The 19568-nt window shown below is 35.8% G+C and overlaps 1 protein-coding gene across 3 annotated transcripts in view; it reads right to left on the reverse strand.

The window, feature by feature from the left end:
* Positions 1–19568, reverse strand: part of Top2 (topoisomerase 2) — an 88377-nt gene that overhangs the window by 9659 nt on the left and 59150 nt on the right. For all 3 annotated transcript variants that reach the window (XM_068380353.1, XM_068380354.1, XM_068380352.1), the window contains exons 17-24: positions 18457–18600; positions 16579–16821; positions 15192–15284; positions 14752–14868; positions 10984–11151; positions 10727–10853; positions 10282–10417; positions 6887–6972 (exon numbers count right to left, since the gene is read on the reverse strand). In XM_068380353.1, coding sequence (XP_068236454.1) covers positions 6887–6972; positions 10282–10417; positions 10727–10853; positions 10984–11151; positions 14752–14868; positions 15192–15284; positions 16579–16821; positions 18457–18600 — 1114 coding nt within the window. The remainder of the gene's footprint in view (positions 1–6886; positions 6973–10281; positions 10418–10726; positions 10854–10983; positions 11152–14751; positions 14869–15191; positions 15285–16578; positions 16822–18456; positions 18601–19568) is intronic.

Genomic DNA, 19568 nt, shown 5'->3' on the forward strand with positions numbered 1-19568 from the left:
TTCAGGATAATGTCCATCTACATGGTTTGTAATGAGGAAACTTGAATATAAATGATGATTCAAAATCAGGGGAGAATCTAGAGTAGGCAAGGCTAGTGGATTTTGGTAGTGATGTAGATGTTAGCGTTCAGGACAGTAGGGAACTCTCCGAGATTCATGTTCATAGGTTTAAATCTAACCATCTTGATCTATGGAAAAGTTTGCACCATTCATACATTGTGAGAAGGCTAATGCTCCTTCTGACAGTGGCAATGTTCACATTCAAATATAGAATGTTTCATAAGTTCTGCCTGGTGGTTCTTGTGTAAAGTCTGCTAAGGGTTATGATGGTATACAGCTCATTATAAAGTTAACTACTTCCACAAGCTCCAATCTCTCATTTTGGGCTATATCTTTCCACTGTGAAACCATTACATTTCCACAATCTAATATTGCTTTTTAGACCACCAGATTCCAAGGAAGAAGATAGCATTAGGAGTGTCAATCTATATCCCAGCTTCTGCTGGATCCACCACAAACGAGCAACCTTACTGTGCCCTCATTAACCCTTCAGCAGGATGTAGCCCATCATGGATATATTTTCTAAAGTCTAATGAATGCATTCTCTGTGACACACATTAAGCCATTTGTTTTCAGCCAATAGAAGAATTCTTCAAATAACTACTCAACCAATTAATGCCAATTTCAAGTTAGCACATGTAGAAATCACTGCCAAAATGAATCATTGTCTGCTTAAATCTTCTAGAGGCAACATCTGTTGTGAGTTGCCCCTACTCTCTGCACGTCTAAACAGCCATTGATTACGGTAAGTCTATGAAAACTTTACATAGCTAAATGATTGTTTCAAGGTAATGTTTAAAATTAGAAAAGAAATAAGTGAAATTAGTTGCAATAAAAATTCTAAATTATTGTATAACATCGAGCCTTATGAAGGCAGCACAAAAAAAGGTACCATCACAGAATGCAGGCATGGGTCCAAGTACTGAGAAAAAGAGCAGGTGCAAGTACAGATTTGCCCGAGACTTAAGTATAAGTACAAATGGATTTCAGCAGCTTTTCTATTATCAGTGATGTGTTTGATTTAAAATCACTGACAAATACCTAATAAAAAAAAATTTATATCCCGAGGATTTAATGAACAAGCGATCAAAATTGATCTCCCACAGGTTAAGGTGATGAAAAAGATTTTTTATTTCATTTTCAATCTAATTTCAAAATGACATTCTTAACACTATAATACAAGTAGATTTTCACCGGGGAAAAAAATTATCACCCTCTTGTTCAGAAATATATTTCTCTTTGATATGATTAGGGGATTAGGTCATTCATATGAAGAGAATAAGTAGTAGTTTTGGAAAGAAGTGAAGAGAGTAAGGAAGGCTGGCTCAAGAATTGAAGAGACAGTGAAAGATGGAAATGGAAGGTTGTTAAAAGGAGAGGAGGCAAGGAAAAGATGGGCGGAATATTTTGAAAGTTTTCTGAATGTTGAGGATAATAGGGAGGCAGATATAATTGTTGTTGCAGGTGTTGAGGTGCCAGTGATGGGAGATGAGAATGAGAGAGAGATTACAATAGATGAAGTGAGGAGAGCACTAGATGAAACGAGAGTAGGAAAAGCGTCTGGTATGGATGGTGTGAGAGCTGAGATGTTGAAGGAAGGGGGTGTGACTCTACTTGAATGGTTGGTGAGATTGTTTAATATGTGTTTTGTGTTGTCAATGGTACCAGTAGATTGGGATTGTGCATGTATTGTACCACTATATAAGGGTAAGGGAGATGTGCATAAGTGTTGTAATTCAAGAGGTATTAGTTTGTTAAGCGTAGTTGGAAAAGTGTATGGTAGAGTAATGATTAATAGGATTAAGGATAAAACAGAGAATGCAATCTTAGAAATACAGGGTGGTTTTAGAAGAGGTAGGGGTTGTATGAATCAGATTTTAACAGTAAGGCAGATATACATACATACATATACCAAAGGCACTTCCCCCAATTTTGTTGGGTAGCCGACATCAACAATGAAACAAAACAAAAAGGGGACCTCTACTCTCTACGTTCCTTCAGCCTAACCATGGACTCAACCGAGTTCAGATATGCGAGAAATATTTAGCAAAAGGTAAGGAGGTGTTTGTTGCGTTTATGGATCTGGAGAAAGCGTATGGTAGAGTTGATAGGGAAGCAATGTGGAATGTGATGAGGTTATATGGAGTTGGTGGAAGGTTGTTGCAAGCAGTGAAAAGTTTCTACAAAGGTAGTAAAGCATGTGTTAGGATGGGAAATGAAGTGAGTGATTGGTTTCCGGTGAGAGTGGGGCTGAGACAGGGATGTGTGATGTCACTGTGGTTGTTTAACTTGTATGTTGATGGAGTGGTGAGAGAGGTGAATGCTCGAGTGCTTGGACGAGGATTAAAACTGGTAGACGAGAATGACCATGAATGGGAGGTAAATCCGTTGTTGTTTGCGGATGATACTGTACTGGTTGCGGACACAGAAGAGAAGCTTGGCCGATTAGTGACTGAATTTGGAAGTGTGTGTGAGGGAAGGAAGTTGAGAGTTAATGTGGGTAAGAGTAAGGTTATGAGATGTACGAGAAGGGAAGGTGGTGCAAGTTGAATGGAGAGTTACTTGAGGAGGTGGATCAGTTTAAGTACTTGGGGTCTGTTGTTGCAGCAAATGGTGGAGTGGAAGCAGATGTACATCAGAGAGTGAATGAAGGTTGCAGTGTTGGGGGCAGTTAAGGGAGTAGTAAAAAATAGAGAGTTGGGCATGAATGTAAAGAGAGTTCTATATGAGAAAGTGATTGTACCAACTGTGATGTATGGATCGGAGTTGTGGGGAATGAAAGTGACGGAGTGACAGAAATTGAATGTGTTTGAGATGAAGTGTCTAAGGAGTATGGCTGGTTTATCTCGAGTAGATAGGGTTAGGAACGAAGTGGTGAGGGTGAGAACGGGTGTAAGAAATGAGTTAGCAGCTAAAGTAGATATGAATGTGTTGAGGTGGACTGGTCATGTTGAGAGAATGGAAAATGGCTGTCTGCTAAAGAAGGTGATGAATGCAAGAGTTGATGGGAGAAGTACAAGAGGAAGGCCAAGGTTTGGGTGGATGGATGGAGTGAAGGAAGCTCTGGGTGATAGGAGGATAGATGTGAGAGAAGCAAGAGAGCGTGCTAGAAATAGGAATGAATGGCGAGCGATTGTGACGCAGTTCCGGTAGGCCATGCTGCTGCCTCCGATGCCTTAGATGACCGCGGAGGTAGCAGCAGTAGGGGATTCAGCATTATGAAGCTTCATCTGTGGTGGATAATGTGGGAGGGTGGGCTGTGGCACCCTAGCAGTACCATCTGAACTCGGTTGAGTCCCTTGTTAGGGTGGAGGAACGTAGAGAGTAGAGGTCCCCTTTTTGTTTTTGTTTCATTTGTTGATGTCGGCTAACCCCCAAAATTGGGGGAAGTGCCTTGGTATATGTATGTATGTATGATTAGTACCGTTTCTTTATCATTGCATTTAACATAAGACTCAAAATTCTAGTCAGGAAGACGACAGCTATCTGGGTAGAAAACTTTTCCTGCAATACTGAAAATCCTTAATACTGAAACAGAAGAAACAGGGACTGATAAGTGCTTTTGTGTCATCTTTGCAAATCGAAAATGTTTCTCTGTGGTCTTTAAAGTATACTAGCAAATTTCTCTCTTATGAAATGTATGGCTAACTCAAATATCTTTGAAATTCAATACAGTATTAATAGACTCCTGAATCTGTTACATCTGTTGATTGTCAAATTGGGTTAGCCATAAAACTACAGTTTCTTTTTGGTTCAGTTGAACTAGGTCCTGGTGTATCTTCTGTATGGTCTGTGACAGGATCCATGCTTGCATGAGCTGTCGTATCTTTGGACATAAACGGAGCTTCAGTTATGACACAAGACTTGAGATTCCCCTTTTCCTCTTCTTCAGAACACCAATCTAATTTAAATCTTGGATCTAGAATGGTTGCCATTTGATATATTTTCCATTCTTCATATAGCTGGAGGCATTTTTGTAATGACCTCTTTAATCCAAATACAAAACCATTGTTATACTTAAAATTGTATTTTCTCTAAGTGAAACTTGAGCCCTCGCACATATAGAATGACTAGGCTAGAGGAAACAATTCTGTCTTTGGGCACAGTCGGTGGTCTTTTCAATTGGCTCAAAATTTTCCAGCATGTCATTAAGAATGTTTTGGTCAGCGTAAAACTTTGGTGTACCATCCATACTATTCAGCTTTTCTTCTGGTAATCTCAGAATAGATGTGGTACTCTTTAACTGTGAATTCCAACAAGTAGCACAATCTGATTTGTTATGTAATAGAGCCTACTAAGTATGCAACGTACTATACTTAAAAAAGTACTTGAATTTTCAAATACTTTTTGGCCAAGTACAAGTGCTCATAATTTTGTACTTAACCCTTTTACCCCCAAAGGACGTACTGGTACGTTTCACAAAAACCATCCCTTTACCCCCATGGACGTACTGGTACGTCCTTGCAAAAAAAATGCAATAAATTTTTTTTTTTTTCATATTTTTTTTATAATTTTTTGAGGAATTTCAGGCATTTTCCAAGAGAATGAGACCCACCTGACCTCTCTATGACAAAAATTAAGGCTATTAGAGCAATTTAAAAAAAAATATACAGCAAAATGTGCTGGGAAAAAAATAACCCCCTGGGGGTTAAGGGTTGGAAATTTCCAAATAGCCTGGGGGTAAAAGGGTTAAGGTCCAGTACCAGTACTTGTACCCATGCCTGACAGAATGGCATATCAGAAATAGGGAGAATCCAAAAGAACAATTGCTAAAAAGAGAACCGTTACAAATGGTGAAAAACACATATGGAACAGACAAAATAATGTCACTAACAAGATTGCAGCAGAGTACCGTACCGGCATAAAGTGATTCGTCTACTCCCGTATTACTGCCAATACAATCCTATTGAATTTATATGGGGCCTAGTGAAAAACTATATAACAAGGAAAAATAATTCCATTATGAATTATGAGAGACTTGAAGGTACTACTGCAGAAATCACTGGATAGAATAAGAAAAGATTGGAGAAAAGCTGTAAGACATGCCGAGATTTTGCAACATGAAAATGCAAAGAAGGATATTGCAATACATAAATTTCTTGACTCATTTGTCATTGATCTCGACTCCTTTGACAACAATTTACCATACAGCCAATGATTATGATTTTTTACTAAGAATTTATTTATGTATTGCTGAAAAATAGATGAATAAAGAAGTTTTTGTTTTCCTTCAAAAGATAAGTGTATAAAAAGATGCTACATATAATGCTAATGTCTATACAGCAGTATTTACTTTATCCATTAATACATAGAACGATATAAACTATATACAAATAATGCTTGTAAGAACTTAAAACCAAATCTAACCCCAAGGTGTTTACTTCAGCTAAACTTCAGGTGTGCTTGTTTTCAGACTTGTAAAGTTAAGTGATCGAAAAAGGAATCCTCCACTAAGTATTTTGATAAAGGCCGCCTCTCAACGGTCAGCTTCAACTGGAATGGGCATAACAATTATACTTTGGAGTTTTATTAAGGAAAAGACAATATCCCTTCAGATACAGTTGAAGTTAAATATACAATTTAGGCTATGCATGCAGGCCAGGAAGTCTAAGTTGAGGCAAAACATCATTCATCCACCAAGAGGAAGGGGGGTTTACCGAGATTCACCATGAACTTAAAGGCAAGAAGTTTGACAGCAAGATGGACACAGCAAGATGGATCAGAGGGAGAGTAGAAGTCTAAATAGTGAGATTAAATAGTGACCAAAAGAATGTGGCAAAGACCTAAAATTATGCTTACAGTACACAGCCACAGATGCACTGAAGACTTTATCCTAATACACAATCATGCAGTATGAAGTATTTACCCTTATAGCAAGTTTGACTCATAAGTTGCAACTTACCATTTACTAACTAGTCTCTGATATTCATCGTTTGCCAACAAATAAAATAACTTTGTAAATATAAGACACTATATACTAAACAAAATAATGTTCAACTCATTATCTAATATAATCAGTTAATTAACCCCTTCGCTACGATGGCTTTCGCTGAACATCAAAACACGCCAGGTACAATGGTATATGATGTATCAAATATGTAATTTAGAAATATAAACCATATATTAGGTAAAATTATTTGTTTATCCTACCAAAGCTCTTCCCCTCCTTTCTTCAGCCAACCAACATTGACTTTGGGATTCTAGCCTTTATTGCTGATTGTTAAGGGCTATTTTAGTGTTTTTATCACTCTTTAGCCAATGGCAATATTCCAACCGTGAGATATCACTCCCCGATAACCCCCAGCTTAGAGATGTAGCTACCCTAGCATCTCACCCCACCACCACTTGCAATTCTAGTCTTTATTCATGATTATGTCAGGGTTTCTTGTGTCAAAGGAAATGAACAGATATTTCTTTACAATTCAGTAAAATATAAGGCCAATCATTGATTAGCTGTTTCATGTCATTCAACGGTTATCTATCGTGGAATTATTACATAATCACTTCACAATGAATAAAAGACTGTGCTTTACTATTAGAGCAAAATGATAAAACAGAACAAATTTCTGAAAAATTATTCTTTATCACTTCAGAATAGGAAATTTTTTACTCAAAGTTGACAAATTTATTCTGTATTCAGCAGTAAAATAAATAAACAAAGAATTGAAGGTTATCATATCAAGTGTACATGTATATCCAATGGCGACAAATCTCGTATGCAGCTGTTGAGGGGGAAACTACTGCCTCGTAGTGAAGGAGTTAAATGTTTACCATCTACAGTATACTTCTGCTATGCTATTCTTTTATGAAAAGAAATGTTTCATACCTGCAACGGCTGGTTTGCTGATAGGCTTTGCTGGTGGAGCACCAAGCTCTGAGTCACTGTCACTAACAACAATTTCCTTTTGTTCACTGAAAAAATTAAATGAAACTCCTTAACCATTACGTATCCAATTTCCTCCACAAAATCCTTACACTATTAATTTTCCCTTTAAAACTATAAATTTTAAAAACAATGCATACATTTCCCAGCTATACAAACCTGAACCCTTCAAACGGGTTACACTTCTAGTTCGGATTTCCATGACCAGACAATAAAAGAAAAAGGGCTCTGTTGCACCATGGTAGATTACCATAGCAATCCCACTGCTGGGTGCCATGCGCAGTTGCCGATAGGCTTCACTCTATTCAGGTCAAAGACTTGTAGGGTGGTTGAGGCAGTCTGAGACAGAGATAAAGATCAAGCATCAAAGACATATGTATTAGAGTGAACATAAAATCTCCTGAAGTGAAGGTCACTTAGAAGACCTGCCTCTTTTAAGCATGTTCACCAAGGCTGAGACGAGTGTTAAATAAGTCTAGCATATCTTTTAAAGTAGTAGGTTGGCCAAGGCACCAGCCACCCGTTGAGATACTACCGCTAGTGTGTTATGGGGTCTTGACTGGCCACAGTAGTTCTCTGGTTACGGTCCATTTTCCCTTTCCCTATACACACACACCGAATAGTCTGGCCTATTCTTTACATATTCTCCTGTCCTCAAACACCTAACAATTCCTTTTTACTGCACTGTAATTATTCAGTGGCTACTTTCCTCTCGGGTAAGGGTAGAAGAGACTCGTTAGCTATGGTAAACAGCTCTTCTTGGAGGACACTCCAAAATCAAACCATTGTTCTCTAATCTTGGGTAGTGCCATAGCCTCTGTACCATGGTCTTCCACTGTCTTGGGTTAGAGTTCTCTTGCTTGAGGGTGCACTCGGGCACACTATTCGATCTTATTTCTCTTCTTGTTTCGTTAAAGTTTTCATAGTTTATATAGGAGATATATATTTTAATGTTGTTGCTCTTCTTAAAATATTTTATTTTTCTGTTTCCTTTCCTCACCGAGCTATTTTCCCTGTTGGAGCCCCTGGGCTTATAGCATCCTGCATTTCCAACTAAGGTTGTAGCTTAGCAAATACTAATAATAATCTCCAGTCTGATTAGAGAGCAATACTGCAAACCTATGTTTCAGCCTTCAGACTGAAGGAATAATGCGTCTATAATGCACCGCTTATTAGCAATTTGCACTTGAGAGGGCTCATTTAGGATGCCCAAATGACAGATTAGACTCAGGACCTTCAGGAAAAGTGATGCTTCCTAACCAGATATCGGAACCTACATAGGGGCTACATCAGCTGAGTTGGTGCCCTTACTTGCGGGGAGGTTTTTCCAAAGTCACTATGATAATATCCCCATTATGAATAGTGGTTCTACCTAAACAAGACAAAATTTAATGTTTCTTCGAATGACCTTCTTCTCTCTAACAACATTCAGTGAATGGAGAGAAGAGAAGTCAGGTTCACTTCTAGTATAAGAGTTTCTACCTATAGAAGTTTGTGAGGTTATGTCACAGTTCTCTTCCAGAACTCAATCTGTGTGAGGCAAAGGATTTCTCTCAAGCAGGCCACTTAGGGTGCCTCCTTTAAGGACTATGTCTGTGGCATCTAATTACTGTGATATCATGTTTCATATGCAAGTGTCACTCGGAGAGAGAGAAAAAAGGGTTGAAACGATTCTGGCACCCTTAGGGCCTGATAAGAAGGTTCACATGAAAAAATAAAATATGTTGTATCGAAGAATCAATACAAAATTTTAATCAATATGGACATTAGGGCAGGTACTTTTGAGTACATTGTGGTAAGGTGATAGGTTTGTCATTCATATAAACAAATGTTGTTGAGGATTGTAAGCCAAAGCTATCTGATATAGAGTTGAAGCCGACAATGGAACATGACCATGAGGGGTTCCATTAATATACGTGCATTATCAAATGACATAGGCTAAAAGCCATCCTGCAGAAGAGTATCGTTACACATTGAAATGGCAGTGCGTTCGAGTACGTAATAAAATATGGGTACAGTAGTGCATTTAGTGACGTACGTCATTATGTGTGGTCACAGCGGCACGTACAGGCTTGTTTGCCTAAGAAAATGCCCGTACTGAGTCAGGTATGGACAACATACACGGATATGTAGTTACTAGCGACTACCAAGGAGTTTGTTTAGAAGACAAAATAGGTTCAGAGCAACTTGGTCTGACCAAAGTTGCGGTTGTGGACACAGCCGAAGCAGTCCGACCAACCTCAATATACTGGAATAAGGTAATGACAGTCTTAATTCTAGAGGGTCCACATACAAGAACAGGGGACATTTGATGCCTTGAAGGGAGATATCTCCAAAAGCAAAAAGTCAACCCAGGATAAAATTAACCACTCGATACACTCGAGGGAGACAGGAAGATCTATACATTTCTGAATAATCAGGGACCAAGGATACTGGGGCTGGATCCAGCTCAGGGAGCACAGTGGCCGTAGGCGAGGGATCTGTCAAAAGCATCGACTCACGATCACTAGACACAAAATCAATATTAGATGATAATTATGATCATCAATAAGTTATCATTATGGCCCTAATCCTCCGTAACTGGAGCCTCAAGATATGAAGGAGCACAAAGGAGGATTTCTTTAAATGCAGACCAAATCATACACTTATCAACATTACTGGAAGAAGATGAGGAAGGAGAACGATCTCTCTTACCTCATTACTTGCATCGAGATAAAAATCTCTCGCACTGGGGGGACGGCCAAATATGGAAATTCCACAGAATATTGTTTGCCACAGCATTATCCATTGTTAAGCACAAGCGTAGCACAGAAAATGAAAAGCACACCCAGTGGTGATGATAAGGAAAAGACACTTAGCACTTTAAGTGGAGATCTCTTAACGGCAACCCAAAGATGAGTGACACCTATCAGGAGTTGCACATGGTGACTGCAGTGAGGTTGCCATGGTAACCAACCATGTTGCAACAGAGTCCATTTTCTTTTGTCTGGTAGTTGAAAACGGAACTAAAGTGTGACCCATTTAAATGACTCAAGTTTGTAACCACATGAATAAATAATTGTATAAAATAAAAAAATAATATACTTTTTAGTTATTATAAGATAAAGAACTTGACCATTATTTATAAAAATTATACTAAAACTCACATTTAAAAGTAAATATACTGTAGTACTGTATACTTATACCAGTTAAAAACCCTGCACTACTCTTACTCTCAAAATTTGCATCCATCTATCTATCATGGCACTTCTCCAAATTCTGGGAGGCAGCCAACATCAAATTAGAAACAATTGGTGATTTTTTCCTCATCAAGAGACAATGAAAACTAAAAGACTCACTTGACTGATTCTTCAGCAAAAGAAAGCTGCTGTTGGACTATATCTGGCTCTTCAATTCCATCATTATCATGAAGAGAAAGCTCGCCATCAGAAGAATCGTCCTCATCATCTCCAAATTTAAAATTGACCTTTGAAGCTGTAAATGGAGTAAACAATAATTCAAAGAAATATCAAATTCTGAAGACAATGACTACATATTGTAATTAACAATCATAACAAAAAAGAAAAAAGATAGACTTAATAATACGTTAACACATTTTGCATTCCCTTACTATGGTGTATGGAGAAAATATCCAAGGTAGTCTAAATCCCCCATAATTCTTTTTCCTTACAACTCTTAAATTGAAAAAAAAAAAAAAAATTGTTATAAACAGTCTTCCTTGTCTAAACCCTTATTATCTTCAATTTCTGATCTGTAGTATTCAAGGGAAAAACAAACTTATACCTGCAGCTCGCCGTCCCGCTGCTCGTTCTCTGGGCTGTACTTCCACTTCATCATCCATATCGCTTATATCATCAGGTTCATCATCAGAGTCAGTATCCCAAGGGCTTTTGCCTTTTTTCTTGGGTGACTAATTTAAAAAAAAAAATTAAGTGTACAATAGAAATTTACTTTAAAGTTCTTTAAATATAGTGTACCAATAAATTATTTTACTCATATCAACATAATAATTTCCAGTGTTAAAAAAAACCTAAACATACCTTTGGTTTGAATGGCAATTTGGTCTGTTTTAACCCATCTCCCTTTTTAGCTTTAGCAGCTTTTATAATCATGTCTGGGGAATTACCAAGTCTTGAAGCAAGAGACTTCCCAGTATTTGCAGTTACAAGATCATCATAATCATCAGCATCAATACTTTCTTTCTTTACCTGCAAATGAAAGTTTAGATATTTACACTAAATATAGATAATTATACTAAGTATTTATTATGAGGAAACATAATGAATATGAAATGTTCCATGTGGCAATGAAAACCAAAATTAATGCTGTAAATTAAACTTGACTGTCACATGAACGTTTTGGTTCATAGTCTTATTCCTAATAACATTATGAAGATTACATAAAAATTCTTGTGAGGGCTAAATAAAGTCCAATATTACTAACATTTGGGTGTGCAAATGTTTGACATCTGGCATCATTTTGTTGACATGGCAGAAGGGCAAAATTATATATCTATGTATTATTCTCCATAAATTTGTTATATTTTGCCCAATTTTTATGCAAAAATATAAATTCTTATAATACATGCAAACATCTATAATTAATTTCAGCATTCTTAAAAGTAATCTTATATATAACAAATAGGAAGCGACATGAAATATAGATTTTTGACAATTTACCTTTAAAGCCAGGGTCAACCTCCACCCAACCCTACCTGAATCAGTTGGTGAAACACTGAAATATACATCCAGGGTCAAGCAATTCATAAATGTTTGTAAGAAAGGTACTTAAATATACTATATCCACCTGAATGCTCTCTACTAATCAACTCTTCCATTTCAAGAAATTGTTTCCCTTTAGGGTTATAAAGAAATTGAAATCATTTACACTTATGAGATTTTTTAAAGCAAGTTCAACTTAAGAAAATTAAATTTCATCAAAATTGGAATAATTTTTTTGGCAAATAATGCATAAAATTCATCAAAGGCTATAACCTTTACCTTAGGGTATTTCACAAATAATTTTATACAGCACATACCTGGAATTTTGAGTTAAATATCTAAGCATGGGATTGGAAGACTTTTTCCTTCAAGTGGTTTTATATTTCATCTGTTAGTCTGGGTCTACTTATGACATGAAACAGCTGACGATAACTTGACCCTTAAATATGTAAAATAAATAACTCTGAAGACAGATTGACTCTTCCTTGTTCCAGCTCCTTTGTTTTAACTCATAATGTAATAAATACATCAAGCCTATAAAAGCAACATAATAGAGAAGTGATTGTATGCACCCTCTTACTCAAATTGCATCCATTACTGTCTCTGCTTTAAGCTTTGGTTTCTCTATTTCCACCTACTTGTGTAAATAATTGCAGTAACACAAGTTGATTTTAAAAAATGAATACTTAAAAGAAAGGCCTTAAACCGGTAACACATTCTCCTTGTTTCATGATACTATTGTCGACTTGTCCCCATCCCCTTACATTAGTAATCCCAACAGTACAGTATACAGTAGGTTATGCAAGGTAACAAATCATTGTATTTTATGTAATTATTTGTCTAAAGCTCTTTTTAATTTTCTAGTCATCACCTATTTTGGTTTTCTTTATGAACAATATCTTGGTGATTGTTTAAAATATATTTTGTTGTCAATGGTGCCAGTAGACTGGGTGTGAGCGTGCATTGTTCCCCTATACAAAGGTAAGAGATGTGCATGTGTGTGTGCATTGTTCCCCAATACAAAGGCAAGGGATGTGCATGAGTGTTGTAATTCAAAGGGTATTGGTTTGTTGAGTTGAGTTGGAAAAATGTACGGTATTGTTACAAATAGGATTAAGGATAAAACAGATGATGATTTATTAGAAGAGGTAGGGCAAGTATGGATCAGATTTTTAGTTAGGCAGATATGAGAAATATTTAGCAAAAGGTAAGGAGATGTTTTGCATTTATGGATGTAGAGAAAGCTTATGATAAGAGTTGATTCAGATATGATGAGGTTACATGAAATAAGTGGAAGGTGGTTGTAAGCAGTGAAGAATTGATACAGAAGCAGTAAAATGTGTTAGGAATGGGAATGGAGCAAGCAGTTTCCAGTGAGAGTGGGGCTGAGACAGGGATATGTGACGTCACCAGTTTTTCCGTTTGTTTGTTGATGGAGCTGTAAGAGAAGAGAATGCAGGAGTACTTGGTCGAGGATTGAAACTGACAGATGAGTGATCATGAGTGGGATATGAATCGGTTGTTGTTTACGGATGACACAGCATTGATTGCAGACTCGGAGAAGCTGCATCGATTAGTGAGTTTAGAAGGGTGTGTGAGAGAAGGAAGTTGCGAGTTAATGTGGGCTAGAGTAAGGTTATGAGGTGCACAAGAGGGGTGGGTGGTGTTATTTTGAAAGTTATATTGAACGAAGAGTTACTTGAGGAAGTAGATCAGTTTATGTACTTTGGTTCTGTTGGTGTAGCAAATGGTGGAGTGGAAGCAGATGTACATCAGAGTAAATGAAGGATGAAGAGTGGGGGCAGTGAAGGGAGTAGTAATGAATAGAGGATTAGAGATTAATGTAAAAAGAGTATTGTATGAGAAAAAGATTGTACCAACTGTGCTGTATGGATTGGAGTTGTGGGGAAAAACCGACAGAAACACAAATTGAATGTGATTGAGATGAAGTGTCTGAGGAGTATGTCTGGTGTATCTCGATTGGATAGGGTTATGAACGACGTAATAAGGATGAGAACAGGCATGAGAAATGAATAGACAACTAGAGGCGATGTGAATGTGTCTAGGTGATTTGGCCACTACAGATTTTAATAGCATATCAAAATTTAGAGGAGTTTTATCCAAGCTGCTGATACACGATAATCCTACAATCTTGTTGTAGTTAACAGCTCTAAGCTCAAAAGGAAACTTGCTGTTAGTTCAAGGGAAAAGCCAAGGAAGATCAAACGTAACTCGCCAATTTCAATCTAATTTTAATAGCATTTCCTTCAATAAGGATTCTGAAAATATGCTGTGCATCAGCTTCAAAACCCTCACACATGGCCACAAATTCTTTAAATACTTAAGTTCCTTCTACAAAACTTTTGCAATACTGTAAACCTAGTTGATCTATAAGACAACTAAATTGTGAAGCAGAAGAGAATGGGTCGTAATGATCAATGAATCCCTCCACTTGCTAAATTTAGTGCTTCTAATCAGTCTCATATTAATGTGTATGGGATGACATATTGTAAGATTTCCTTAAATTCTGATAAGGTGAATGATTGTTTCAACTAAAGTCAATTGGTTTCATCATGTCTGACAAGGGTATGCCGTTTGCTCAAGTTGTCAATAAGCCAAATTTATGTGCAATTTAAGAAAAATAAACGGAATCTAAAATTGAGGAAAAATAAACTGAATCTGTCACTCAAAAGAAAATTTGCAATCAAGAATCACACCTAGAATTTAAAGTTTTATATAGCTAACGGAGACATAGTCAAAGCACAAAGATCTGGATGTTGAGGAGTCACTGTCCTCAACTTGCATCATACTTTGAGTTTTGCTAGGGTTTAACTTCATGTCCTGTACTTTACACCATGCACAAATTTTCAAAGCCAATTCTCTATTAAGAGATTCAGCAACCATACGTCTACATTCATGAGATAGAACCGATATTTTTGGGCTGGTTTCCCTCAAGACTAATTAAAGTATTCCTCCCTTTCAGTTGGAGTAGTTGCATTTTGCAAGCGTATGAGAATAAACACATATCACAACATAATAGAATAAATAACGAACTTCCTAGGTCTCATATTGAATACAGATACTTACTCTTTTGCCTTTGTTTTCTTTTGCTTGAGCTGCTTTCTCAGCTTTACGTTTCAATTCAGCATCAATCCTTGGTATTACTCTCTCTCCAAATGGTGAAGGCATGGTTTCCACTTTCATCTATGAAAAACAAAGTGCACTAAGTATCATATAAATTTTGCTATGCTGTTGCAAAATTAGGAGTAAATAGGAACTTTCCTGGTAAACCGGATAAGAAAGAGGCTCATACTGTCGCAGTACTTTCCTTCTCTCCAGTTACTCCAAGGCACATATTTTATTCTTCAAACTAATGGGTTTTAAAAATCCTCACTTTATCAAAGCAGCAAATTATTTTTCAAAATTCCATATTCCTATTAACACCTGGTGGTAATAAAGAATGAAATAAAGTTGTAGAGAACTAAACACTAACACAGACAAAATTACTGAAAATAAATGCCATTTACCTTCTTAGGACCCCTTCCTTTCCCAGAAGCTTTCTTTCCTCCATCATTTCCTTGCTGTTCATCTTGGCGTTCTTTTTCCTCAAGCTCATCAAGCTGTAATATTGAAGAAAATAATACGCATAATTAGCTACTAAACACATGTTAGGCTATGGCACCACATTTATGTTATAGATAATTAAGGTCAGACTGGATTACCTAACAAATGTCATCACAGTATCCATCTCCTTAATCTTATAGCATTAGTTTTTCTATTTGCTTAATATTGTAAACTAAACTATCATTCAGCTTTGATATCTGAGTAGAAAGACAACTTATTCTAATATCTTTTACAAAAGATGTAATAAATCCATCTCATAAAAAATATGTTAATTCCTGAGGTATCAATAAATATCTTATTCTCATAAGTAAACAGTCTGTACTGTATAGACAATAGAAAGCTAGATATATTATCACACAAAGTAATAACTTCAGTACTTATAAAAATAGACAAGTGCAGGAGGATTCATCAAATGTTTATAGGAGGCCTCTTTCCAATATGACTATAATACAGGGGGTAACTTCCATAATGTAATCACATTGTACCAAGTGTACATTGATTTTTTTTCTAATATCCCCATATGACCTTTCTTTAAACACATTACTTGTGATTTTCTGTATTATTGCCAAAATATTGTCCGACAAGAAAAAAGATGAAACATCAGTATGACATCAGTATAATTGAAGGTTTAAGATTTGAATGACGATATATTGTAAATTCAATTGGTGTTATTGGCATGATTTTTCAAATACCTTGTGATCAAGCTATGAAAATTTCAACTTATCTTCCATGCAAAAATCTTCCTAAAATTCCAAACAGGCTACTGTCATGTCAACATTTTCATGACTAATACAGGCTAAACTAAAAAATTTCTATCAAAACTTCAATAAAGTTTGGTAACATGCAGTTCTTATTTATTTATATAGATTTGTATCTAGTATTATAAAGCTCTATAAAGTAAACCTTAATTTTTATTCACAAAATACCATAAAATTACATCATTTCCCAGATGTACTACCAAATTTTGCATTTAAAATTATATTTCAAATTAGTCAACCCCAGTATTAACTCCCATTATTTCTCAAAATATATCGTTTTCTTACATACATTTCCTAATGTAGTAACATGTTCGGAAATACAATATCCAAATATATTTTTCCTTGAAGGAATAGAAATCATTCAAACAATTTTCAATCAGCTTTTGGAGGATTAGGTGTAACCAACAACAGTGATGAACTACAACCTATAAGATTCTTTGTTATTCAAACAATAGGCTTAAATTGTCCAACATATGATTTCGCTACTTACTAGCATGACACTAAAAAACAAGAATAAAGTCTAACATCCAACCTGTGTAATAAATTCATCTAAATCTGCAACCCAAAGATTTTCGGGAGATTTGCGTTTCAATATATCAAGCTCTTGAGTTTTCTTGTCTTTATTTTTCAAGAGATCATCTTTCTTTTCTTTGGTGAGATTCCACATGGCCATACCAAGCAAGTAGTCATAATCAGGACCAGTTGATGGTTCTTCTTCCTGTGATGCAAATTCATCTGAGTCTGAGTCAGATCCTGCTTCAGCTGCTTCTTCCTCCTAATAAAACAAGGAAGAGAATTACTATTAGTGACATCACTTTTATTTCATCAGACTAATAATTCATTTATACAAGAAATAAAATTTTGCTCAACATTCTTATAAAATTACTTTAATTACCAATCTTGTAAAAATAATCTGAACAATTTCACATTTGAAAGCTTTTACATATTCTGTTATGGTACATGAATTTTGCATATTTTCAATTGTAAAATTATACAAAAATATATTACATTTCATAAAAGAGAGAGAGAGAGAGGATGAATCAATACAATAAAAATAGGGGCCGCCACCTTCGGGCTAAACAACAGCAAATAAAATAATCTGCATTTTATTTAACATTAACTAACATTTATGAAGTAGATAAATATAGTAAGTTTACAGCACAGAATTTGGTAACAAAACTATAAAATAACCTTCTGTACATTTATTTAAAACATTGTGAAAACACTACAGTAGTTTCTATTTTGTGTGTATGACAATTTGTACCTTTAACTTTTGATAATAACATACTTTATATTATATACAGTAATGTAAGATAATAAATTAAGTCAAAGATCACTTGTAATAACCTGATATTGATTTTATACGAAAGGGGACTATTTGTTAGCTTCTAAAATTGAGTTAGGCTATGCATACCCCAGGTCAAAATGTAACTCTAGGGGTTTATGAACAATTTACACTACAAACGGTCTTTCTGTCCCCACTGTGTTCGTTGGTCAATTAATTGAATATAAAATTTAGGCCTTAAGCCAAGCACTGGGGCATCAAAGGCCATTCGTTGGATGCGGACTGTTTTAGATGTTCAACCGTTCATGAAAGTAAAAGAAAGCTAATTGAATTTGGACTGTAGTGTATCATGAAAAAAAAAAAATAAATTACAAGACCACAAAAAAGGATTCTACATTTGTGTTTTCAGAGTTTCTATTTGGCAAGTTACTATTTTGATGATCTCTTAGTTTCTTCCAGTACATTTATAAAATTGTCATCATTATTTAATTCTAGTCTTAATATGCTCCCCTATGTTAATCCCAACATGAAATCTTCCTTTGATAGGTAGAGAAAAAGACCATTGTCAAAGTGTTATACACACCATAGGTTATGTGAAGTGATACAGTACTGGTAACTGCAAGTCAGGTTTTACTATATTCATCCAGTAATCATTAATTGCGTCAACTTTATCAGAAGAAAATTAGCTACAAGACCATGAAAGTAAGGAATACCTAAAGATAAGTGCTGAATAATTCTGGAAAAGATTTACTAAGACAAGACACTAATGAATGTGTCTATTTGCAATGGAACTCGGTAAATAGAAATACTGCCACACCGAGTTTTGTTAACAGCTCTCGAAACATTCCACTTATGAAAACTCTATGATTAATATAAATACCTTTATAGTCTGGTGTCACATTACATAAACACTGATTGCCCACAAACTTTTTTTTAAATGTCATAAATACGGAATCCTAAATGTGATGAAAATTGGAAAAAGATAAACTCAATAAGTTTAAAATCTACACAACTAGGGCAAAATGAAACAGCACAGAATCTTGGCTACCATCTGCATTGTGTACCACAAGTGATAACTTTCAACAAAAATAACCAATACCCTGAAGAAATTAACTATTCACTCACCTCTTGGGTTCTATCTTGTTGCTTTTTCCAGGCTTTAACAGGGTCAGAGTCATAGCCTTTCCGTTGTAATTCCTCAATCATATCCTTTTTCTTCTTGTTTTCTACAACCAAACGTCCATCACATTTCTCCAAAATGAACCTGGCCTAAAGAAAAAACACAACCTTAAAAATATGTAAACTGAAAAATAAACTTGAGTATGTAAAACAGAATCTTAAATACAATCTCACTTTTATACTTACCTGACGTAAGTATATTGATGTTCATATTGTTGACATCTAACCTAAAATAAAAATTTTCTTTCCTTGTTAAGTGCTTCCCTTTATTAGTATTGACAACCTGGAGGGTGATAGCAACTACCTAAACGTGGATGAATCATTGTTCCTTTGTCTTTCAGTCTAGATGTCATAACTACACTATTAGCCTCTTGACATTGCTAGTCAATGGGGACAGGCATGTTATGAACTTAGTGGATAAAGAAATAATAAATTTTATCAATATTGTATATTTCTATGAAACTCCCCCAAATGTTCCCCAAGCTGACTCCCACACATTGATGGAGGTGGATTAGTGAAGGAAGAGATAGGAAAGTAAGTAACAACTTCAATAACCAGACTTCTAGTTTGATGCCATCCAATCATAAACTAAATTCGTACCACTTGAGTTTCTAGATTATGTTCCAAGAACATTCACACCATCATCCCTTCAAAACTTTATACATATTACACTTGGGTACTCGTTACTCTTATATAAAGTTTAGTCATTAATCCGTACACAAGTCAATAGTTGAACGCAAAATTTTTAGCTGCTACGTTGTAGGCATCACTGTACCATAAGATTCCAGAATACCCTTTCTATTTGTAAATTTCTTACTCCATAATATATTACTCATTACTGTATATCCAAACCTTAGACTTCCAATCGATACAAAATATATTGAAGCCTTAGTAGTTAGTTGGAACAAACCAGGTGTTAAATTTCAAATTATGACTGAAATAACATTTTAAAAGGGAAACAAACACAAGAGCACCCCTTAACTTGAGGTTCCAAACTTAACCTAACCTAGCAGCTGTAACTTTACCTACCAGGGGTAGCTAACACTCCATCTTAGACT

This window comes from Palaemon carinicauda, chromosome 9 (genome assembly GCF_036898095.1).
Source record: "Palaemon carinicauda isolate YSFRI2023 chromosome 9, ASM3689809v2, whole genome shotgun sequence".
Taxonomy (NCBI): Eukaryota; Metazoa; Arthropoda; class Malacostraca; order Decapoda; family Palaemonidae; genus Palaemon; species Palaemon carinicauda.